Source organism: Hippoglossus hippoglossus, chromosome 10 (assembly GCF_009819705.1).
Source record: "Hippoglossus hippoglossus isolate fHipHip1 chromosome 10, fHipHip1.pri, whole genome shotgun sequence".
In the NCBI taxonomy this organism is placed as follows: domain Eukaryota; kingdom Metazoa; phylum Chordata; class Actinopteri; order Pleuronectiformes; family Pleuronectidae; genus Hippoglossus; species Hippoglossus hippoglossus.
The window spans coordinates 25048856-25066810 of record NC_047160.1 but is presented as its reverse complement, the minus strand read 5'-3'; the positions used below and the strand labels follow the sequence as shown (position 1 = coordinate 25066810).

Below are 17955 nucleotides of genomic sequence, written 5' to 3'. Positions count from 1 at the left end.
TCTTGTTTCCTTCTCAACGCAAATTGTTGCTTGAGTTCAAATATCTCAACTCGTGAGGATTGATGTGAATCAGGCATCTATCGCATCGTGTCAAATTTCCATCTATTGGCATCTTTGCTTTGACTTTTTATGGAATCTCCTTTCACTAAATATTCACTTTGCATCTGCTGTGAACCACATTCTTCTCCTTCCTCGTTCGACGGCTCAGAAATATGTAAACGCTGAAGCCTCAAATTCTCTGCTTGCTTCATGACTTCATGTATTTTAAATGAACATCGAGAGATATTTTTCTTTCGGTTTCAGCCTTTACATGCAGCACTTTTTCAAGCGTGGGTCGGATGTCATCATCATCATCATCATCATCATCATGGGCGCTCGGCTCATTGATTGTTTTAGATGACAGATCTGGAAATGTTTGCAGAACAACGGCCTCGTCAGAAGCTGCTCTCGTTTCTTAATGTGAAAGTCTCTCAGCCGCACGGATGATTGAGAGTTTTACTGCACAACTGGAGCGTGAGCCACATTAGCATCTTTATTCATGTGGGAAATACCATCTCTGGAAAAGCAAATGACGGATTCACCTAAACATACTGTAGCTGCTGGTTGCCAGATTAAACTAAATCCTTTTTCCATTCATGCGTGTGGAGGAACTCAGCCTTTTAACTTCAGGGATCTCAGCTGGAAGAAACTTTTAACAGCTCTTTCTGTGGAGAATAAAATACATTTACAATACGTTTGTGGAACAAAAACTTGCACATAGTTCACATCTGTCTGTAGAATACATACAGAAAAGTTCATCATAGTTTTCCACAACAGATAAAAACTGCATATCTCTGTTAATGAGGAGGAATAAAAGTTTAGATTCTTAATGTTTATTTTTATAACCATCCGCCTGCGGAGGAATAACAGTGAGTCGAAGCTGTTAATTAGTCAAACTGTTAATTGAATTAAACTTGTTAGAAGTCACAGCCCAGGTTTGTAAGAAGTGTATAAATAGGACATGAAAATAAAGTGAAGAATTTCAGGTAAATGTGCGACACAATAAATCACAAAGCAACGAAAACAGATAACAAACGGTTCTTTTCAATCATACTTTAAATTGCTCCGCAGTGAAACATCACATTTTAAAATATCTCATTTAGAATCACGATTGCTGCGTCGTTGCTATTAAATCTATAAACTTCCTTCTACTTTTAAATGCAACATTTGAAAAGACAAACAATCCAAAACATTCTGTATATTTGTTGTTTCACTTGTTTTGTCCATTCATCTATTTTTAAATTCCTCGTACTTTGATCAACTCAGGCAAATACCAGCAGCAGTTACCGAGCTCCACAAAGAGATGAACTAACCTGTCACATGTAACTGGGACTGAAATGATTTCAGGTCTCTTACCTGCAGAACAAAGCCGCTCACAACAAGATCATTGTACGTTGGCCTTGAATAATAAGTGAGAATGAGAGAATATAACCTGAGGGACTGGATTGATTGACACAGAAATAACAACGTATCACCGAAATAAACTTAGAGTGAGAAGTTTTGATGTTCTACCAGTTTTCTCTGATAACTTAGAACAACAGGAACATAGGAACACTGCCAGGTAATGTTTTTTATCGAATTTTTGTTGTTGTTTCGTTCTGTCGTATAACAACATTTCCACAAGCCCACGATCAGCAGCTGAACCTTTGAATTGATGTTGTGACCTCAGCCATGAAGCTTCCTGTTGGGCTGAGGGTTAATTCTCACCAACAGCAACCAACCATGCCTAAAGGCTATTTACCTGTATTGATTCCCCCCCGCCCCCCGGCCTGGATCGATTTCTATTACTTGAACAACAATTTATTATGTAAAGCTCATGCATTAAATCCCTTTTTGAATTCTCTGAATCGATCGGTTATTACACAAACATATTTGATTAGTTTTTATTCTTTTATAATAAATCAGTTAAATTCACTGACGGGCGTCGGCTGCAGCTGCTTCGAATTCTACTTGTTCACAATATTTTTTGCATTTGCTCATGTGGTAGTTTCCTTTCGATCAAATGTGTGAGGAAAACTGTGATTATGACTATTACTTATAGTAATAATACATACATACTAAACTGAAACCAATCACAGCCCTGCTATACTTATCAAGGTATTATGACTAATACTTCCTATAAATCAAGAGAACCAGTAAGTCCACCCACCAGAGTCATATTTCTCACCAGCTCAGTATTTATACTTCTCTTTGGTTCGACTTCTCCTCACCTGGTAGCGTGCCCCCCCCCCCCCACATTAGGGTTCAATATTTTCATAAAAAATACTGAGATGTAAGAGCTCAGTGCACGGTTCATTATTTCAAAAGCAAGCAATTAAACGTTCTATTTATTCCTGTTGCGACGCACCCTGAGGTCATTCGTCTTCTAATGTTCCTGTTCATAATGTAAGTTAGTCAGCTTTCAATTGTACTCCTCACCCCCCCCCCCCCGAAAAGCACATCTACCTAATTCATAAAGTGAGCCTGCAACTATTCAAATTATTTAAGTGTCTCTACTGTTCGACCAAACTTTTTTACTAGAGCACGAATTGGGTCAAAATATGTAAAAATATATCATCTACTAGGTCAGATCCTTAAATGAGAAAAGTGAAAAACAGGCAAGTAGGTTAGTTAATGTGTCATCAACTCTGATCAATGATAAAACATAAAAGTGTTTTTTAATTGATACAAAGGATTTTAATGACATTGATATAATAGTGATTTAATATATTGTATAGTTTGTTTAACTCAATGGTTCACTTATTTCATAAATGTCATAACTTCCATAATATAATATAGTAAAGTTAGGTTTACAGAATGATTTACTAGGAGTTTGAGCAATATGGTAGAAAACGGACAGATAGTTGAACATAACACAGAGGAAAATATCCTTTAGATCCTTTAAAATGCAGTTTTTGTTTGATTAGCAACTCAGGATGTGAAACTTCCATTAAAAACTGGGTCGTTCCACGTGGATTTACAGTAAATCAAGCAGCGGACTTTTCTGGTTCTGGTGTTTCACCTCCTCTGTGACTCTGTGGTCGGTCGGTGGAGGGTGAGTCTGATGCAGTGTCACCTCCATGACTCATTACTGCAGTGACTCCGCAGTAATTGCTTGTGAAGTTCTGCGATTGCTCTCCATGATCTCCGGCACGCGACCGGACGTGTCACCACAGAGCTGCCGAGCGATGTCAGAGCTCGTTCCCACACAGGAAGTGATCATCTAAAGAATCAGAGGACGCTGAAGTCCTTATGAACACAGAGATGAAGCTCATCATCAAAGTGAAACTAAAGTGGTTATTTTATCTTGTTTTTTTAAATTAAACCTTTGATAGATGTGATTCATGGCTCCAGATAATTTTTCTTGTATCTTTAAATTACATCAAATACATCCTCATATCCAGTGGTGGTCTGATGTGAAGTCCTGTGATCTGGCTCTGATGCACTTCTCTGATTTATTGTTTTCCATTTCCGTGAGTCATGGTGTTATTCATCTCGCTTAATTTGCTTTTGTCGGCACATTTAACCAAGATAAACTGAGAAATCCTCCAGTAGCCTAATGCATGTTTTGGTGACCTACCTTCTGCTTGAGTGTGTGTGTGTGTGTGTGTGTGTGTGTGTGTGTGTGTGTGTGTGTGTGTGGATGGATGGTGTGTCTCGTCCTCGGTGAAAAACCTCAGGGATGATAAATGTGGCCTGTTCCTGTTCGCTCATCACCAAGGCCGGACCCCGTGAGGCTGTCTTCCAATGATAATGGTGGTGACCGGGTGATGAAGCACAGGAGTGAAGCCCCTGTTTCCCGTGTACCCACAGATTCACTGAGGTGTGGATCAGGGAGAGGGAGAACAACCACAAACCAACAAGTGTCCTTCCTTCTTTTCCACAAGTCCTTCCACCACTTACAATATTATTTCTATTTCCAGTATTTCTCCTCATTTTACATTATTTAATTTTTATGATAAACTGATTGAAACAACACAAAAGATGCTGTGATTCAATTTGGCCACTAAGGGCACACTTGTGTCTTGCTTCAGGGCATTTAGCAGATTGAACTTCACCATCCAGCCATGAAAGAATCATTCAACCCACCCAGATACGCTTTTTACATTTAGAAATATAAAGCAACATTCTTCAAAACTCTTTCTTTGTCAGAGCTCTCCAAGGACAACTGTCTCCCAAAAACACGAGTGGAATCCCAATGAGGAGCGTCACTGGCAGCTCAGTGAGAAGAGTGACTCAGCGCCGCTTTGACAAAAAGGGTTTTCATCCTCCCGAGGTCTGACACCGGTATGACTTTGTGACGGAGTTGAAAAGCAGCCACAGATCTTTAAAAGTACCACGATGCAACCGCGACTTATACGTGACCTTTAAGAAGTGGGGAAGATGTGGCTGTGAACGAGTTTTAAGACCTGATTGGTTCCTTCTGCCTCAGTAAGACCCGTGCAGGTGTTTAATGGTGTTCCAGTTGTTGAAAAGAGCTCTCAACAAAAAAAAAACCAATGCATATATATTATCTTATTATTAAGTTGTTATATGGTCGACATTTGAGCAAACAGTTGTCATCCATTGGAGTCCTGGTTCTTTCTAAACGTGAATAAAAGTGTATCCAATATTCACGTTAAGGCAAATTTTTACCACTTGGTCGTTTGACGCTGGGTTTGTTATAACATAAGGAAGGAATAATACAGTAAATGTGTTATAAAGCTTAATCACTGTGTGGTCTCATGATCCAAGGGGCACCAGCTAAAGCAGCTAAAGAACGTGGGATACCACTCATGGAGGATATCGACTGACAGCAGAAGAAAACAGCGTTCTGCTCTCCGTCTCTCCTCACAGCCGTGAACAATGTTCTGCTTTACACCCTGAGCTTCCCTCGGTGGTCTTTCCTCTGGGTGTTTTCTGAGACCACCGTCCTTCACAGCCCGGGGCAGGAGGCTGATGATGATGGTCCGCCCGGCTGGTGTGGACCGGGGGGGCTGAAGCAGAGACCCGTCGGTCTGCAGCCGTGGACTGCTGACAGATGGAAGAGCAGGAACACACAGTCCTTGAGCTGGCCCTGCTGTTTCCTCTCTCTCTCGCGCTTTCACTCGTTTGTTCCCTGCAGTCTCCAATACCCTCGTTCTCTTATTCCATCTTCTCCTCGAAATCGTTCTTTCCCAGGTCCCCTTGAGTGTCCTTTCTCTCAGGCCATCTTTTCCAAATGTGGTCTCTTCTCCCCTCTAGTACTTGTTGTTCATTTTGTGTCTCACTCTCAGCTCTTTAATCTGTCCACAACACATTTACTCTGTCGCTCTTATTAAATCTCTAATTTGCTGTGTTGTAGTGGAACCTTATTCCTCCGTCCTTGCTCCTGTTTCTATCTTGATTCTCTTCCCTTTCTCCGTCTCTCTCTCTCTCTCTCTGTCCTTCTTTCTCTGCCTTCGGGCTCCACATGGGGAACCTTCACAGCACGAAACGAGCAAGCAAATCGTAAATCGTGCACACACACACAGACACACACAATGTTAACGTTACAATGCGCCTGGAGGACACACACTCAATCTTACTCTAACAGCTCGCTGAAACAAGTGCAGACACATACACACACACACACACAAACTATATGTGCACATTCATATTGTGGGAATTAAGAGCTGGACAATTTGTTCCCAATCTACACACACACACACACACACACTACGACGGATACTTTTTAAACACTCTGTCCTCATGTCTTCAAACAGCCAAAACTAATACCAGCCTTTATATAACTCTGCAAAGTCCAATCCAGTGTTTGCCACGACCATCTACAACTTCCAGCCTTTCACTGATCCCTTTTCAATTTCACCTCCTCCTCCTCTTCCTCCTCCTCCTCCTCCCGCTAAGTAGGCGAAGCCTCCTTCTACTTTAAAATTAGCCCTCAGGCCTCAGCTGACCTAAAAAGTCCCTATAAAGCTGTAATGAGTTACTGTAGCATGGACAGCCAGCTCTGCACGCTGCTGGCACGGACGTCACCATAGGGACCCGAGTGACTGGAAACGTGGCTTTAGGCTCCATGGAACTGGGAATGGAAATGTGTTTGGAGTGGATTGACTGGAACGTGTTTAAGTTTTGTAGCCCCTCCGCAAACTGACGTGATCTTTGTGAACTTTGCTGATGCACTGATTTACTTTCGGCACCATCACAACTGCTCGCGTGACCGTTGACTCTTTATCTTAATTATCGTACTTGTGTGATGATTCCGTCCTCTGTACGATCAATAACAACAAAAATGTGAATACTAGTGTGTTTGTTGTGATGATGTAAGTAAATATGGACCAATCATCTGTTTCTTTACTCTTCTCTTTTCACGTCTTTTGACACCATTGACACACTGGAGGAGATTTTTCTTCATCTCGCTATATTTGCAAGTGGTGTCAAATACTTGTTTACCTGAATGTGTGTAATGAAAGTATTGTTTAATTATATAAACTGTATTTATTGATCATATAATATTACTGTTTTTAATCGAAACAATGTTGAGACCTTAATATTAAACCATGATAACAAACATTACAAATCATATTAATGTTTCATGAGAGGAATTTCAGAGCTCCAGTTAAAATCATATTTGCATTTTCCTGCCAATCAAAGCAAACAACACTTTGTTCTGTGCAAAGTAGAATTGTGATGAGGAATGACTTATTCATCGTGTCTTCTAATTAGATGCGTCAGACTGTGTTTCAGTGTCTTTCTAAGCGTAGCCGAGTCTCTACACTCCTCCTCTGGAGCTTTGTTGTTTTGCTCGCCGCTCCCAGACGCCACAGCTGGCGGCGTTTGATGACACCGAGGGTTTTGGGGAAAACGGCGACGGTCTCACGCCGCTGCTCAGCAACTTTGTCACAATCAAACAAGCTAATTAGCCTTAAGCATCGAGATTAGTCGTGTGGAAGCTGAGGAGCGGCTCTGCAGCATGTGGAGGAGACGAAGGGGCACAAGCTGCAAGGAGGTAGAAATCAACAGTTTAGAAGTTGTACACGTATAAGTTTATAAACCTGAACATTGTGGTTTCCAGACAAAAACTAGGGCACTGCAAACGACTCCTTTCTGAAAATTAGTTTCAGGGAAAATCCAGAAACAAACTTTGGGTACAAGTTAAATATAATTTATATATATAATGTAACCCAATTTTATAGACTCTGCAAGCTTGAGTTAGCATTGCAGTATCTGTGGCAGGGCTAATGAGAAGTTGGCAGGAGGTCATGATAGAACCGGAAAGTGTGAAAGATTCATATAATAAAGTCTGAGCTCAAACAAGGTATCAAGTCTGTCCTGCATTTGTAGCTGCAGAGTCTAAAGTTGAACAAGTTCCAATTTCAAAACTTTCTCCCGGGCCGAAGAAGAAAACATCCCCCCTGCAGTGATGGATATTCCGCCTCAGAGTCTCCTCAGCTTCTGTGAGGACTTCTACTCATGCAAGACTTTGGAAATCTCCTCTCGCCGCTGGCAACAAAGTTGGGAGGAAAGTTTACAATCCCACAGTTCCCGCAGTTCTAATTAAGCCGGCAGCAAAGAACAGAATTAATATCTGAGACATTTTCTTGTGAGAGTTGCAGCAAGAAATAAACTTTACAAAGTTCTGCTCTACAAACGAGTTATTAATAATAAAACCAAATGTTTCTCGGCGCTTGTAAAGAAAGTGTTATCTTAGTTTAAGAGCAGGACAGTCTCTACTTCGAATGTCAGGAATGAGCTTTGGCCCTGACTCAATTTCTTATAAAAATCTATTGTGCAGATACAGAAAGTAACACAACTCATTCAAAGCAGCAATAGACATATTAATTTGATTGTTTATAGTCACTGGCTGCATTTCATGTACAGAGGTTTGACTCCTACCTCCACCCCAATGGCTACTTACTGCCCATCGTGTTTCTTAATATCTACACACGTCACACTGACACGAGAACACTGAGGACTGTCAACATGTCAACGGGTTCAAGTTAAAACATCAACATGTCTGTAATTAGCAGCCACCCTCCTCCATGTGACCACGGATCGGGGCTTGTCCCGGTCCATCAGCACAGCGAGTTCGGACTGCAGCCAAGAACCCCAAGGTCAACTCTGTCTCATCGGTTTCACAGCAGCGGCAGATGGCTGTGCCTTTGAGTTTTCACTCCACGCAGCCTGTGAGGTGAAGCACAGATCAGGACAGGACAGAGGCGCTGATAGAGAAAGGAAGTGTCCTGACCTCAGGGGCAGGGAGAGATGGTCGGGTGTATTTCAAAATTCGCCCGGTGTGGTTCAGCAGGTCGGCTTCTCATTAAAATCAATTTCTTTCCCGCGAGTTGGAAGTGAGCAGAGAGCCAATGGTTCAGGGAGCACCGGGGCCACTGTTAGAGCACTGGTTTGATTCCAGTCACTGAGCTGGAAAGGAAAGCTAATGCCTGTGGAGTGAGAACGCTCAGCCAGAGCCCTGTGCAAACCCAGGGAGCAGCTCATCATGCAGCTGACACTCAATATAGTCTGTGCAACATCCTGATCTGAACTATGCCCTTCCAGGTTTACTGCTCTAAAGAATTACACAAGCATGAGTTCAGAAGTAAAACCCATAAAGATCTTGCTGCGGAGAGGAGACAGAGATGATGATAATATTTGTGATGGAAGTTCTCTGGACGCTGGTGAAAGGAGAACTCAGGCAGAAGCTGATGTCTGACGCAGAAGAGTTAAATGTGGACTCAAGGAGAAGGTGGAACAATTTGCAAACATCCACAGAGTAAAACATGTATTCCTAAATCCTGTTGCGTCCTTACGTCTTGATGTCATTTAGAAAACAGCATCTGAATGAGCGTAGACACTACAGTGTTTTGCTATGTGGCTCTTTATCTATAACCTGACCTTGGGTGTTGCTCGGAGAGAGAAGGGAGTATGAGTGGAATGAGCTCTATTCTCCTAGTGGTGCTGTGCAGATGTTATGTGTGAGGATGATTCACAGTAATGTCACGTAACTCTCCATATAAAGACGAATACCAGCTGCAGGCCTACATTTCCCATTAGCAGAAGGCTTTTCATAAATGCCTTACATTTTCTAATAATCAAAGTAAAGCATTAAGGCCTCAGCTAGAAGAGCAGAGCGCACATCTCCATCATGTTGCACCAAATTTCTCGTAGATGTCAGTTCCCTGTGTTATTCCCTGATCCACACCAACATGTACCAGGTTCTTCCCTGACACATCCTTCCTCCAAGTTTTATGGGAAGTCCCTTCTGTTGTTTATGTTTAGTCTCGCTTACAATCAAAGTAACCACCTAAGAAGTAAGAGACACTGTGTTGAGAGGAGACAATCAAATGTCCCTGGAACAGGAACTGTCAAAACAAAACGTTCACTGTGCAGCGTCGTGTACATTCTACCTCCGTCTGTGGACGTTGTTTACATGTTGAACACGAGTCTGTCTTCGTCTGAGTCCTGACAGACACAGCACTGTTGACCGGCTGCACACACCAGCATGAATGTACATGTATTTGGTACATTATGGTTATTGTTGGGTAGTGATTGTGTTTATGGAATATTTTGGATGGTAAGTCCAACTCATCAAATTTAAGGTGGATCAGCTTCACATCCATCCAACACCACAACCTCAAAACTTACTCTGCGTCTATACAAACTTGTTTCCAGATTCCAGTGGAGAGCAATATCAGAATTGTCTAATATTATCAATTCCTACGGGCACTGTTTGGAGCCAAATACACCAGCCATGTATAGACGAAGCTAAGATACAGTGGGATGATGTTGTCCGACATAGCTTTGCTGGAACATGCTAACCTTTTAACCAAGGAGAGAACTTCAAAACAATATTGTGGCAACTTTGTAGAATCTTGTTTTACCATCCTGAAATGTCAGAATTGATGACTTCTGTAATGACCTGCAGGCTCCATCAGATAAAACCTTTTATTCACAGTATTAACATGCTTGTAGTGTCCAAGACAATTAGCAATACAAGCGATCAAACACGAAACTCAAAAATCTGATCATATTCAACAGGCGGGAGATGAGAGATCAGCGGCAGAACGAGCCCCAGTGTCTGTTTACTCCTTTCAGCAGCACTGCAAACCTTTTGTCCTCAGGTGTTGACCCGAGGTCCAAGTGGACGCTTTGCATGAGGATGTAAATTCCTGCTCGGGACAGCAGAGGCCACAGCGAGCAGCACAACGGCAATCAAGAGAATAGCTAATAATTTATTGCGGTGTCTTTTATCTCCGGCTCTTGTTCGTGGCGCTCACCTCTTGTTCCCTCTATTGTCAGACACTTTTGTCTCTGGTTCAGCTGGGGACGCATGGAGCTGCTCTTTCTCCGGCCTGAAAGAGGATTAAAGTACAAAGCAGCGTCTGCTGAATTATCTAAATCTTAGATGTAGCACTGCGCTCACCAAATGCTTAGAAACAGCCCAGTGGCTGAGATCTGTCACATGCGATATTACTGTGAAATGCCAGAGTTGCTGGTTTAAAGATTTCCACTTGACACTTGTTTCACTCATCACTTTTGTTTCTCTGTCACCACAGGGGCCACCAAAGACATGGGCAAGATGCTCGGTGGGGAAGAGGAGAAGGACCCGGACGCATCCAAGAAGGAGGAAGAAAGACAAGAGGCGCTGAGGCAACAGGAGGATGAGAGGAAGGCCAAATATGCAAAAATGGAGTCAGAGAGAGAAAACATCCGACAGGGCATCAGGGACAAGGTGAATACCCCTCAGTTAAATACTTGGTACAGTGAATAAAGGTGTTATTATCGTTTCGTCACTCTTTGTTTTCATTTTGAGTTTTAGACTTCTGGGTCCTGATTATTAATTTCTGTTTGCTAAGTAACATGAATAAAGTTTAATTCATGACCTCATCCGTGAACAAGAGTTGACTTCAAATGGAATTTGGGTCTGACTGACTCTGTTTTGTCTCATCTCTGATTCATGCTTGATGATGAATTAATCTGCACTAAAATGTTAAGCGACGAAATCAAAGTAACCACAGCTTGCAGTGAAAAGTCGGTCTTGACATTTCTTAAATCCCATTGAATACTTGACTGTGCTCTGTGAAGGGCCTTCGGGCTGAGCTGCATGTGAAGCTCTTGTGAAACCATCCTCAGAGTTTGTGGCTCCGCACTCCACCAATTCTTTAGTTTAGTTCTGCAACCGTTCTGACAGAAGAGAAGCGGCGGCGAGCGAGAGCGATATGACAGCATATCTTTGGAAAGTGTTTGATTATAGCGAGTGGAGAGGGGCTGACTAAGCGAGACTGTCTTCGCTTCAACTGACGCAAGCTTTTGTTGCCGTGGAGCGAGTCTTGAGAGTGACGGGGAGACTGAATAAAGCAGATTGCAGTGAGAACAAGACGGAGAAGCATGAGAGGAAAGCACAGAACAAACAAGCGAGCGGGAGGAGACACTCATCGACCAGGCACTCCGATGTTTTCTATCGTCTAAAGTCAGGGAGGAACATTTCTCCGGTGGTGAACTCAGACTTTTGATTCTCGAGTCTTGTGCGAAAAAAAGCTTCCAATTAATAATCCAGGCAAATTGGTTTGATGTAGTTTAGTGGACAATCATCAGCCGTGTCTCCTGTGCTCAGAGGTAACCGGTTAATAATGAAATATGACGTCCAGGCAGATTCAAATGTGGAAGTTGAAGTATAGATATTAATGACTTGGTTATTATCGTCAGCATTTCTAGAATCGCTCTCGAGAGCACGAACCTCAGCCAAGGCCCCAACAGTCAAATTAAAACAAGCCTTATAACTCAGGCTGCATTACGTGTCTCAGATACACATTCATGGTATAGTTACATGTTTTATTAATATCTATTTCCATCCTCAAACCACATTTAAATCCACTAGATACAGATTTTTACTTGTTTCCGCACGAAATTGCACTGTTTGATACCAACCACTAAATATGTCCTCATATTTTCATCAAGATCATGTTGTAACGCAAAAAAGTTCCTGGATCTGCACCAAAACACGTAATTTTTGCCAAATCCTGCTAACAACCAAACAAATGCAGAAGAAAACACGTGTTAAAAAGCTTGTTCTTTGGAACAGACTAAAACTCCTGAATTGGAAATGAGTTCTTTTATGTTTTTTGGATAGAGTCGGATCATTGTGTTCTCCTCGGGGAAATATGCAGACACACACATGGATTTGTCAATAACGTTTGAGGAATAAAACATCATGTTATAAGACTGAGGATCAGAATAAAGCATCTTTTAAACTGACGAGGGAAGTTAGCAGAGAAGACGGATCCCCAAAGGTTTCATCGGCTGCAGAATGGATCCTTCAAATCAGGAGCAAAACGTTAGAATATAACAACCAGGAGCTAATCTTTGTCAGTCGCAGCTATATGCAGACTTTAATGAATGGAGGACACATATATAGGATGACAAATAAAGGTTAAAACACACCTGTATGCTGCCACTGCCCCCCCACACACATCCTCACAGCAGAATTGGATGCTACTCGTCCTCCTTTAAGATATTTATTGCTCCAGAATCACATTAGCTCGAGCCTGGGAGAGCAAGCAAAGAGGTCACAGAGGAGTCTGGCTCATTTTCCACATCTCTGCCTCAAGATCAGCCATCACTCAGCCCGTTGACCTTCCCGTGCTCCGCAGACTTATTGATTTTGCTCGAACAAGGACCTCACATGCACAAAGTACACTTTAAGGAACAAACTGAGCAGAAGCTGCAGGATCCTGGGTTCAAATCGGAGTTATTATCGTTCCACTCTTCATTTGTTGAGATTCATAAAAGCTTCAGGTTCAATTACGGCAGCAGTGTTTAAAGTCACATGCTGCGTTAGTGGTGGAGTTGGGACAATGGTCTCAAGAGCCTAACGATAAAACCAGTGGCTGTAGAAGGAATTCCTTCAAATGTGGTACAAAGGTTCACTCGGACTCAAAGATAAACTGGTTAGATGATGGTGGTCAAAGGTCAAAGTGATCCCATCTTCTTGTCCCCGTTATCTCACAAAACCCTTTGTTGCCTCTTAAATGGATTATCTGAAGATCTCTGTTCCTTTCTAATTCATCAGGAAACGTTCACATGGATTAACTGAACCGATTCAGGTGGTCAAAGGTGAAGGTTACAACGGCCTCACAAAACATGTCTCTTGAAAAAGATAATTTTTCAAATTCTGATCCAATTTAGTGGTCAAAACCTTTTAAAGAAGACGTCTGTAGACTGAAACACTGCTTGGCAGAAGCATCAGGGTGGGAATTGGACTCTGAACTACCTCTCACAGTCATCATCCGCTGGTTGAGTTAACAATAAAACAAATCTAGACATTTTATACAGGTTCCATTTGACACCAGCAGAGTGAAATCATCAACAGACGAAGTATTGGCTTTTTACCCGATCCTGCAGTCCTACATTTATTTATTTAATCTTCTTTCGTTCTCATTTACTGAACAAGTGAGGAGAAAATAAGGGAGAATCACAATCAAGGTGCAGGAGAAAGAGATTCCCCCAGCAGTTCTCGTTCCCTTTAATGTTTTAAATTGCAATTTCGTGCTCTTTCTCCTCTAAACACGCTCTTGATTTAATAAAAGTCTGCCGGGGCCCAGGGATTTGTAAGGTAATCTTCAGCATTGTCCAGCACGCCTGCTGAGTGCCTCTGCCGGTAATTGGTACATAAAATATCCAGCAAGGTGAAATTAGAGGCAGCAGCAGTTACAGCCCCTGTGTTCACGCTCACAAACAAACTCTTTCTGTGCGGTTTCCACCTCGACGTCTAATTGCAGAGAAATCTGTAATTGCTGTTCATGCAGGACCCAAAGTTTTGCACCATCTTCTCGTGCGAGCAGCCTGAGGATAATCTGTGTGAAGTGAAGAGATCTGATTTACGTTTGCAAATCACTTCCACCCGATTTGCATGAAACGATCGTGTCACGCCTCACGCACGTTTCTATCTATAGACTTCAAACTGTCACTCAAGTCACTGCTTTCACAGGAGGTTTCTTCAGGGGAACGCTCAGCTTCCTGTTTGCTTGTGAAGTGAGAGGGCGAAGTTGTTTAAGGCACAAGGAAGTGACATTATTTAAGACGCCGCACATCACAAAGCTTCTCGTCAAATCGGGAAATTGGATAGTGGTTGAAAAAGGGCACAGCTTTGAAAGGCTCGAGTCAGTTTCAGGGTTCGTTCAGCAGAGACATGTAACTGTGGCTTTAAAGAGAAGTGGGAGAAATAGCCCGGCCGGCTCTATCTCAGGTTAACATCCTCCTGGCTCTTCAGGTCGTGGACATAAACAAGTGGTTTTAATCGTTTTATCTAAATCTCAGCAAGAAATGGAAATGAGTGTATTTCCCCCCCAATGTCAAACCTGACTCCTAAACATGCATTTAAACCAATAAATCCCTCAGAGTGTATCTTCATCCCAAAGTTTTGCCTTTCGAACGCAGTGATGTTGAAGTTATCACGGTTGTGGGTGGTGCTATGAGTCATGTTCAACCCACATATGTAGATTCTTGGTAATAAATGAGATATTGAGCGCCAGCATTCGCTCAATAGACAGATGTTCAGCGTCTCTGTAATAACGTGGTTTCCCTGATGTGTCCCGTGTGCAGTACGGCATCAAGAAGAAGGAGGAGAAGGAGGCCGAGGCGGCGGCTGCGATGGAGCAGGCCTCCGAGGGCAGCCTCACCCGCCCGAAGAAGGCGGTGCCCACCGGCTGCGGCGACGAGGAGGAGGAGGAGAGCATCGTGGACACGGTCATGAAGTTCATCCCGGCCCCGCTCATGGATATGTTCAATAAAAAGTAAACAGTGTTTTGGCGTGAAATATGAATAACTTCTTACGACAATTCATCTAACCAATGCTGTACCGCCCCCCCCCCCCACACGCCCAAACCTGCAGTCACACTTTTCTTCAGCCCCCCCCCCCGCACCTCCCGACCCATTCAGCCCGACTTCTAAGTGTCCTGGAATATTACAACACGTCATGACTTTGCCTTTGAGGTCAAGTATCTGATCTCGGGGGGTGGTACCTACTTTTGAATCTCTCATACAGAGAATCTTTTATTGATAATCACAGATTTAAAAAGTTCGTAACACCCCCACAGATCCAGCGTCTTTACCTCGAGGCAAACTCTGTGTTCTCTAAACGTCCGGCACTTAGAAGAAGACCAGACATCATCCGTCATCCACCATCAGTTTTGTTTGTAAATAGACTCGGGTTATAAAAAAAAGAGAACTATATATGAGTGAAATATGACGTATAACAAGATGACTGAGAGTATAAGCCATATTTTTAACTTTTAAGAAATTATCCAAATCATATCAAAATTTGATTGAATTTTCCTGTTTTGTGTTTGCTAATATTTGATACATGCGATGTATATAAATACATTTTTATTGGTTCTCCATTGTGAGGATTCACCCCATAAGCTGTCATTCATGTTCTCATTGGTTTACTGTGAACGTGTGCGATGAGCGCTGGTGAACACAAACATCTGGAAACATCTGGGAAACCAGAAAGTGAAGGACTTCCTATTATTTTATTGATTTAAACTTGTTTTGAGCATGCAGTAAACTGGTGAAGTGAAGTACACACGTGGATACCATTTGATTTATTATGACGAAGCAAAACACATTGATATTTGAGGCAATAACTGGTTTTCCATTTTTAATTGAACGACGTCTTGTCCAGCACGTACAGTTGGTGATAACTGACTCTGTGTCTGAAATGTTCTTCCATGGGGAAAACTACAAATACATGTTCTCCATAGTTCTCCAGAGTTCGTCTCAAACCCGTCAGATGAAAATCTTTCTACAAATTCACTTGCTCTAAATGTTTGTGGTTTCAAAAGTTCAGTTTTGTCCTGTGGCGGGTGTCGCTCACTCTGCTTTTGCAATAGGACGTTTGTGTTGACGTTTTCATGATTCCTCTGTAAAAGAAAAAAGAAACTTCACAAACACAACTACGTTGTGAACACACTATGTGAACAGACAGTGACAATAGTGCAATATATTGTTCAGAAAATGAGGTTGTCCTGTGTCCGTTGGTTTAACTGAATCAGCAATAACAGACAATCTTCATTGTTGTGTGTTTAAACTTACTCCTTAATGTGTTAGTCGATGTGAAGGACACACGTGTGTGTCTGCATAGTGACGGTGAAGTGTGTGTGGCTCCCACATGTTTGGTTATAACAGAGAAAAGGGGGGAAGGTGGGACCGTTTGTTTCATGTTGTCAAACATTCAGTCACAGAACAGAACAGCGAGAGCAAAGCAGATTTGTGTTTCGGAATCACAAACCCAAAGGTGAATCAAACTGCAGGTTTCCAGAGGCAGGCATTAACATGAACATGCTCCATGACCGCGAGACACACAAACTGTCCACCTGTTGGACGGCGTCCAGCTTGTCCCGCAGGTGGACACGTGTAATGGCACAAATTTAAAAGGAGGGTCATCGGAGGATAAAATCTCGTTTCTCTCCATTTGCCTTGTTTTTCTCTCTCTCTCCTTCATTCCACAGTGTCTTGTTAAAACATTCCAGATATTTCAGACATTCCACCAGACTTGAGCTGGTAACACACTCGATGCCGTGTTAGCCTACGAGTAGAAAAACAATGAAGAATATAAAATTTGATGTTGTGTGAAAATAGAACACTAGAGTGAATCAAATATACACAGAGATTCATCACATGACCACGACAGTGATTCAAAAGAGAAGAACCCCCACAGAGTCAAAGCTAAATGTGCTACACTAGCCGTGATCAGTTTGCCTTGTGATGAATTTTGTTATGAAACGTCTTTGTGATCCGCACAGTAGCTGTACGTGTATTTAAGGTTTTCTAAACTCTTTTGCCACATTCTGACTGTTTTTACTGATCTAGATAAACACGAAGTTACACTTATCCAGAGCGTGTGCGTTCCCCCGCGGCGTAGACGAGGGAGGTTTAGCTTTTTTTTTCCGGCTTCTTTGTGACCTCTGTAATCACGATGAGTGTATATTTAAAAAGACTTCCGGTGACTGAGTGTGGTAGGGTCGCCTGTAGAGCACGTTTACTGACCGTCCTATGCTTTTAATGAGCTGCCTTCGCTAGTTTAAAACGGCGTGTTAGCACTTAGTTTTGCATTCGAGGATTACGGACCATTCATCAACAGCATCAGAGCATTATCCAATCAAACCAAAGAATAGTGCTGGTAGACGTAGGCGAGTAGTGTCATTCTCATTTAATCTCTGCATCGTATTTATTTTAGAGTTCTCAGGTAATCGAGCTTTAAGTTGAAACAGACGTTTAAACCATATTTAGGCAGTTTTCCTTGAACCAACTTTAATCCACGAATGTCATATCTATCGTTTTGGTCCAAGAATACTCCAGAAAGCTACAATTACTGCCCCTGTATAGGACTTCATCAGCGTGTGTGTCCAAGCGAGTCTTTTTTCCAAACCCGGCGTGCGCTGAAAACCCCCAGATCATCCTCCGCATCCCATCCAGCCGACGCCATCGCAAACCCCCTTCGTCATCACCTCGTAAACGCCAATTGGTCGCGCTCCAAATGGCTTCAGAGACCACTGCCCCGAACCAACACTGCCCAAGTCGTGCGTAATCACTAGCGTGTCGTCTCGTAGAACGCCGCCCACTTTCAGTTCGGAGTCACACGTTTGATGTGATTTCAAAAAAAATAATACTGCCTGAAAAATACACCTCTTTACGAGAAAATACTCCTTTCGATGTGACTTGAATGTAACTGTCCGATGTTTCTCTCTCTCTCTCTCCCCTCGCGTCCGTCTGTTCTCTGTTCTGTGCGTGTTGAGAAGATTCTTACGCTGGTGCAGTGGTTTTCTCCTTCTCGTCCGTAGCCGGTCTCGTTTCTGTCTGGTTTGGTATTTTGAGGAAAAAAAAAAAACGAAAACACACACAAAAAAAAAAAACAATGTTGATTTGGTGCATTTTTTTCTACTGCGAAATCTTCTCTCTCTCCCCCTCCCCCCCCCTCCC

General features: G+C 42.5%; 1 protein-coding gene across 3 annotated transcripts in view; it reads left to right on the top strand.

Moving 5' to 3' along the window:
• Positions 1–16671, top strand: part of LOC117769266 (complexin-1-like) — a 45706-nt gene extending 29035 nt beyond the window's left edge. For all 3 annotated transcript variants that reach the window (XM_034598069.1, XM_034598068.1, XM_034598067.1), the window contains exons 3-4: positions 10533–10708; positions 14578–16671. In XM_034598069.1, the coding sequence (XP_034453960.1) occupies positions 10533–10708; positions 14578–14772 (371 nt within the window). In that variant the 3' untranslated portion in view covers positions 14773–16671. The remainder of the gene's footprint in view (positions 1–10532; positions 10709–14577) is intronic.
• Positions 16672–17955: the final 1284 nt, after the last annotated feature.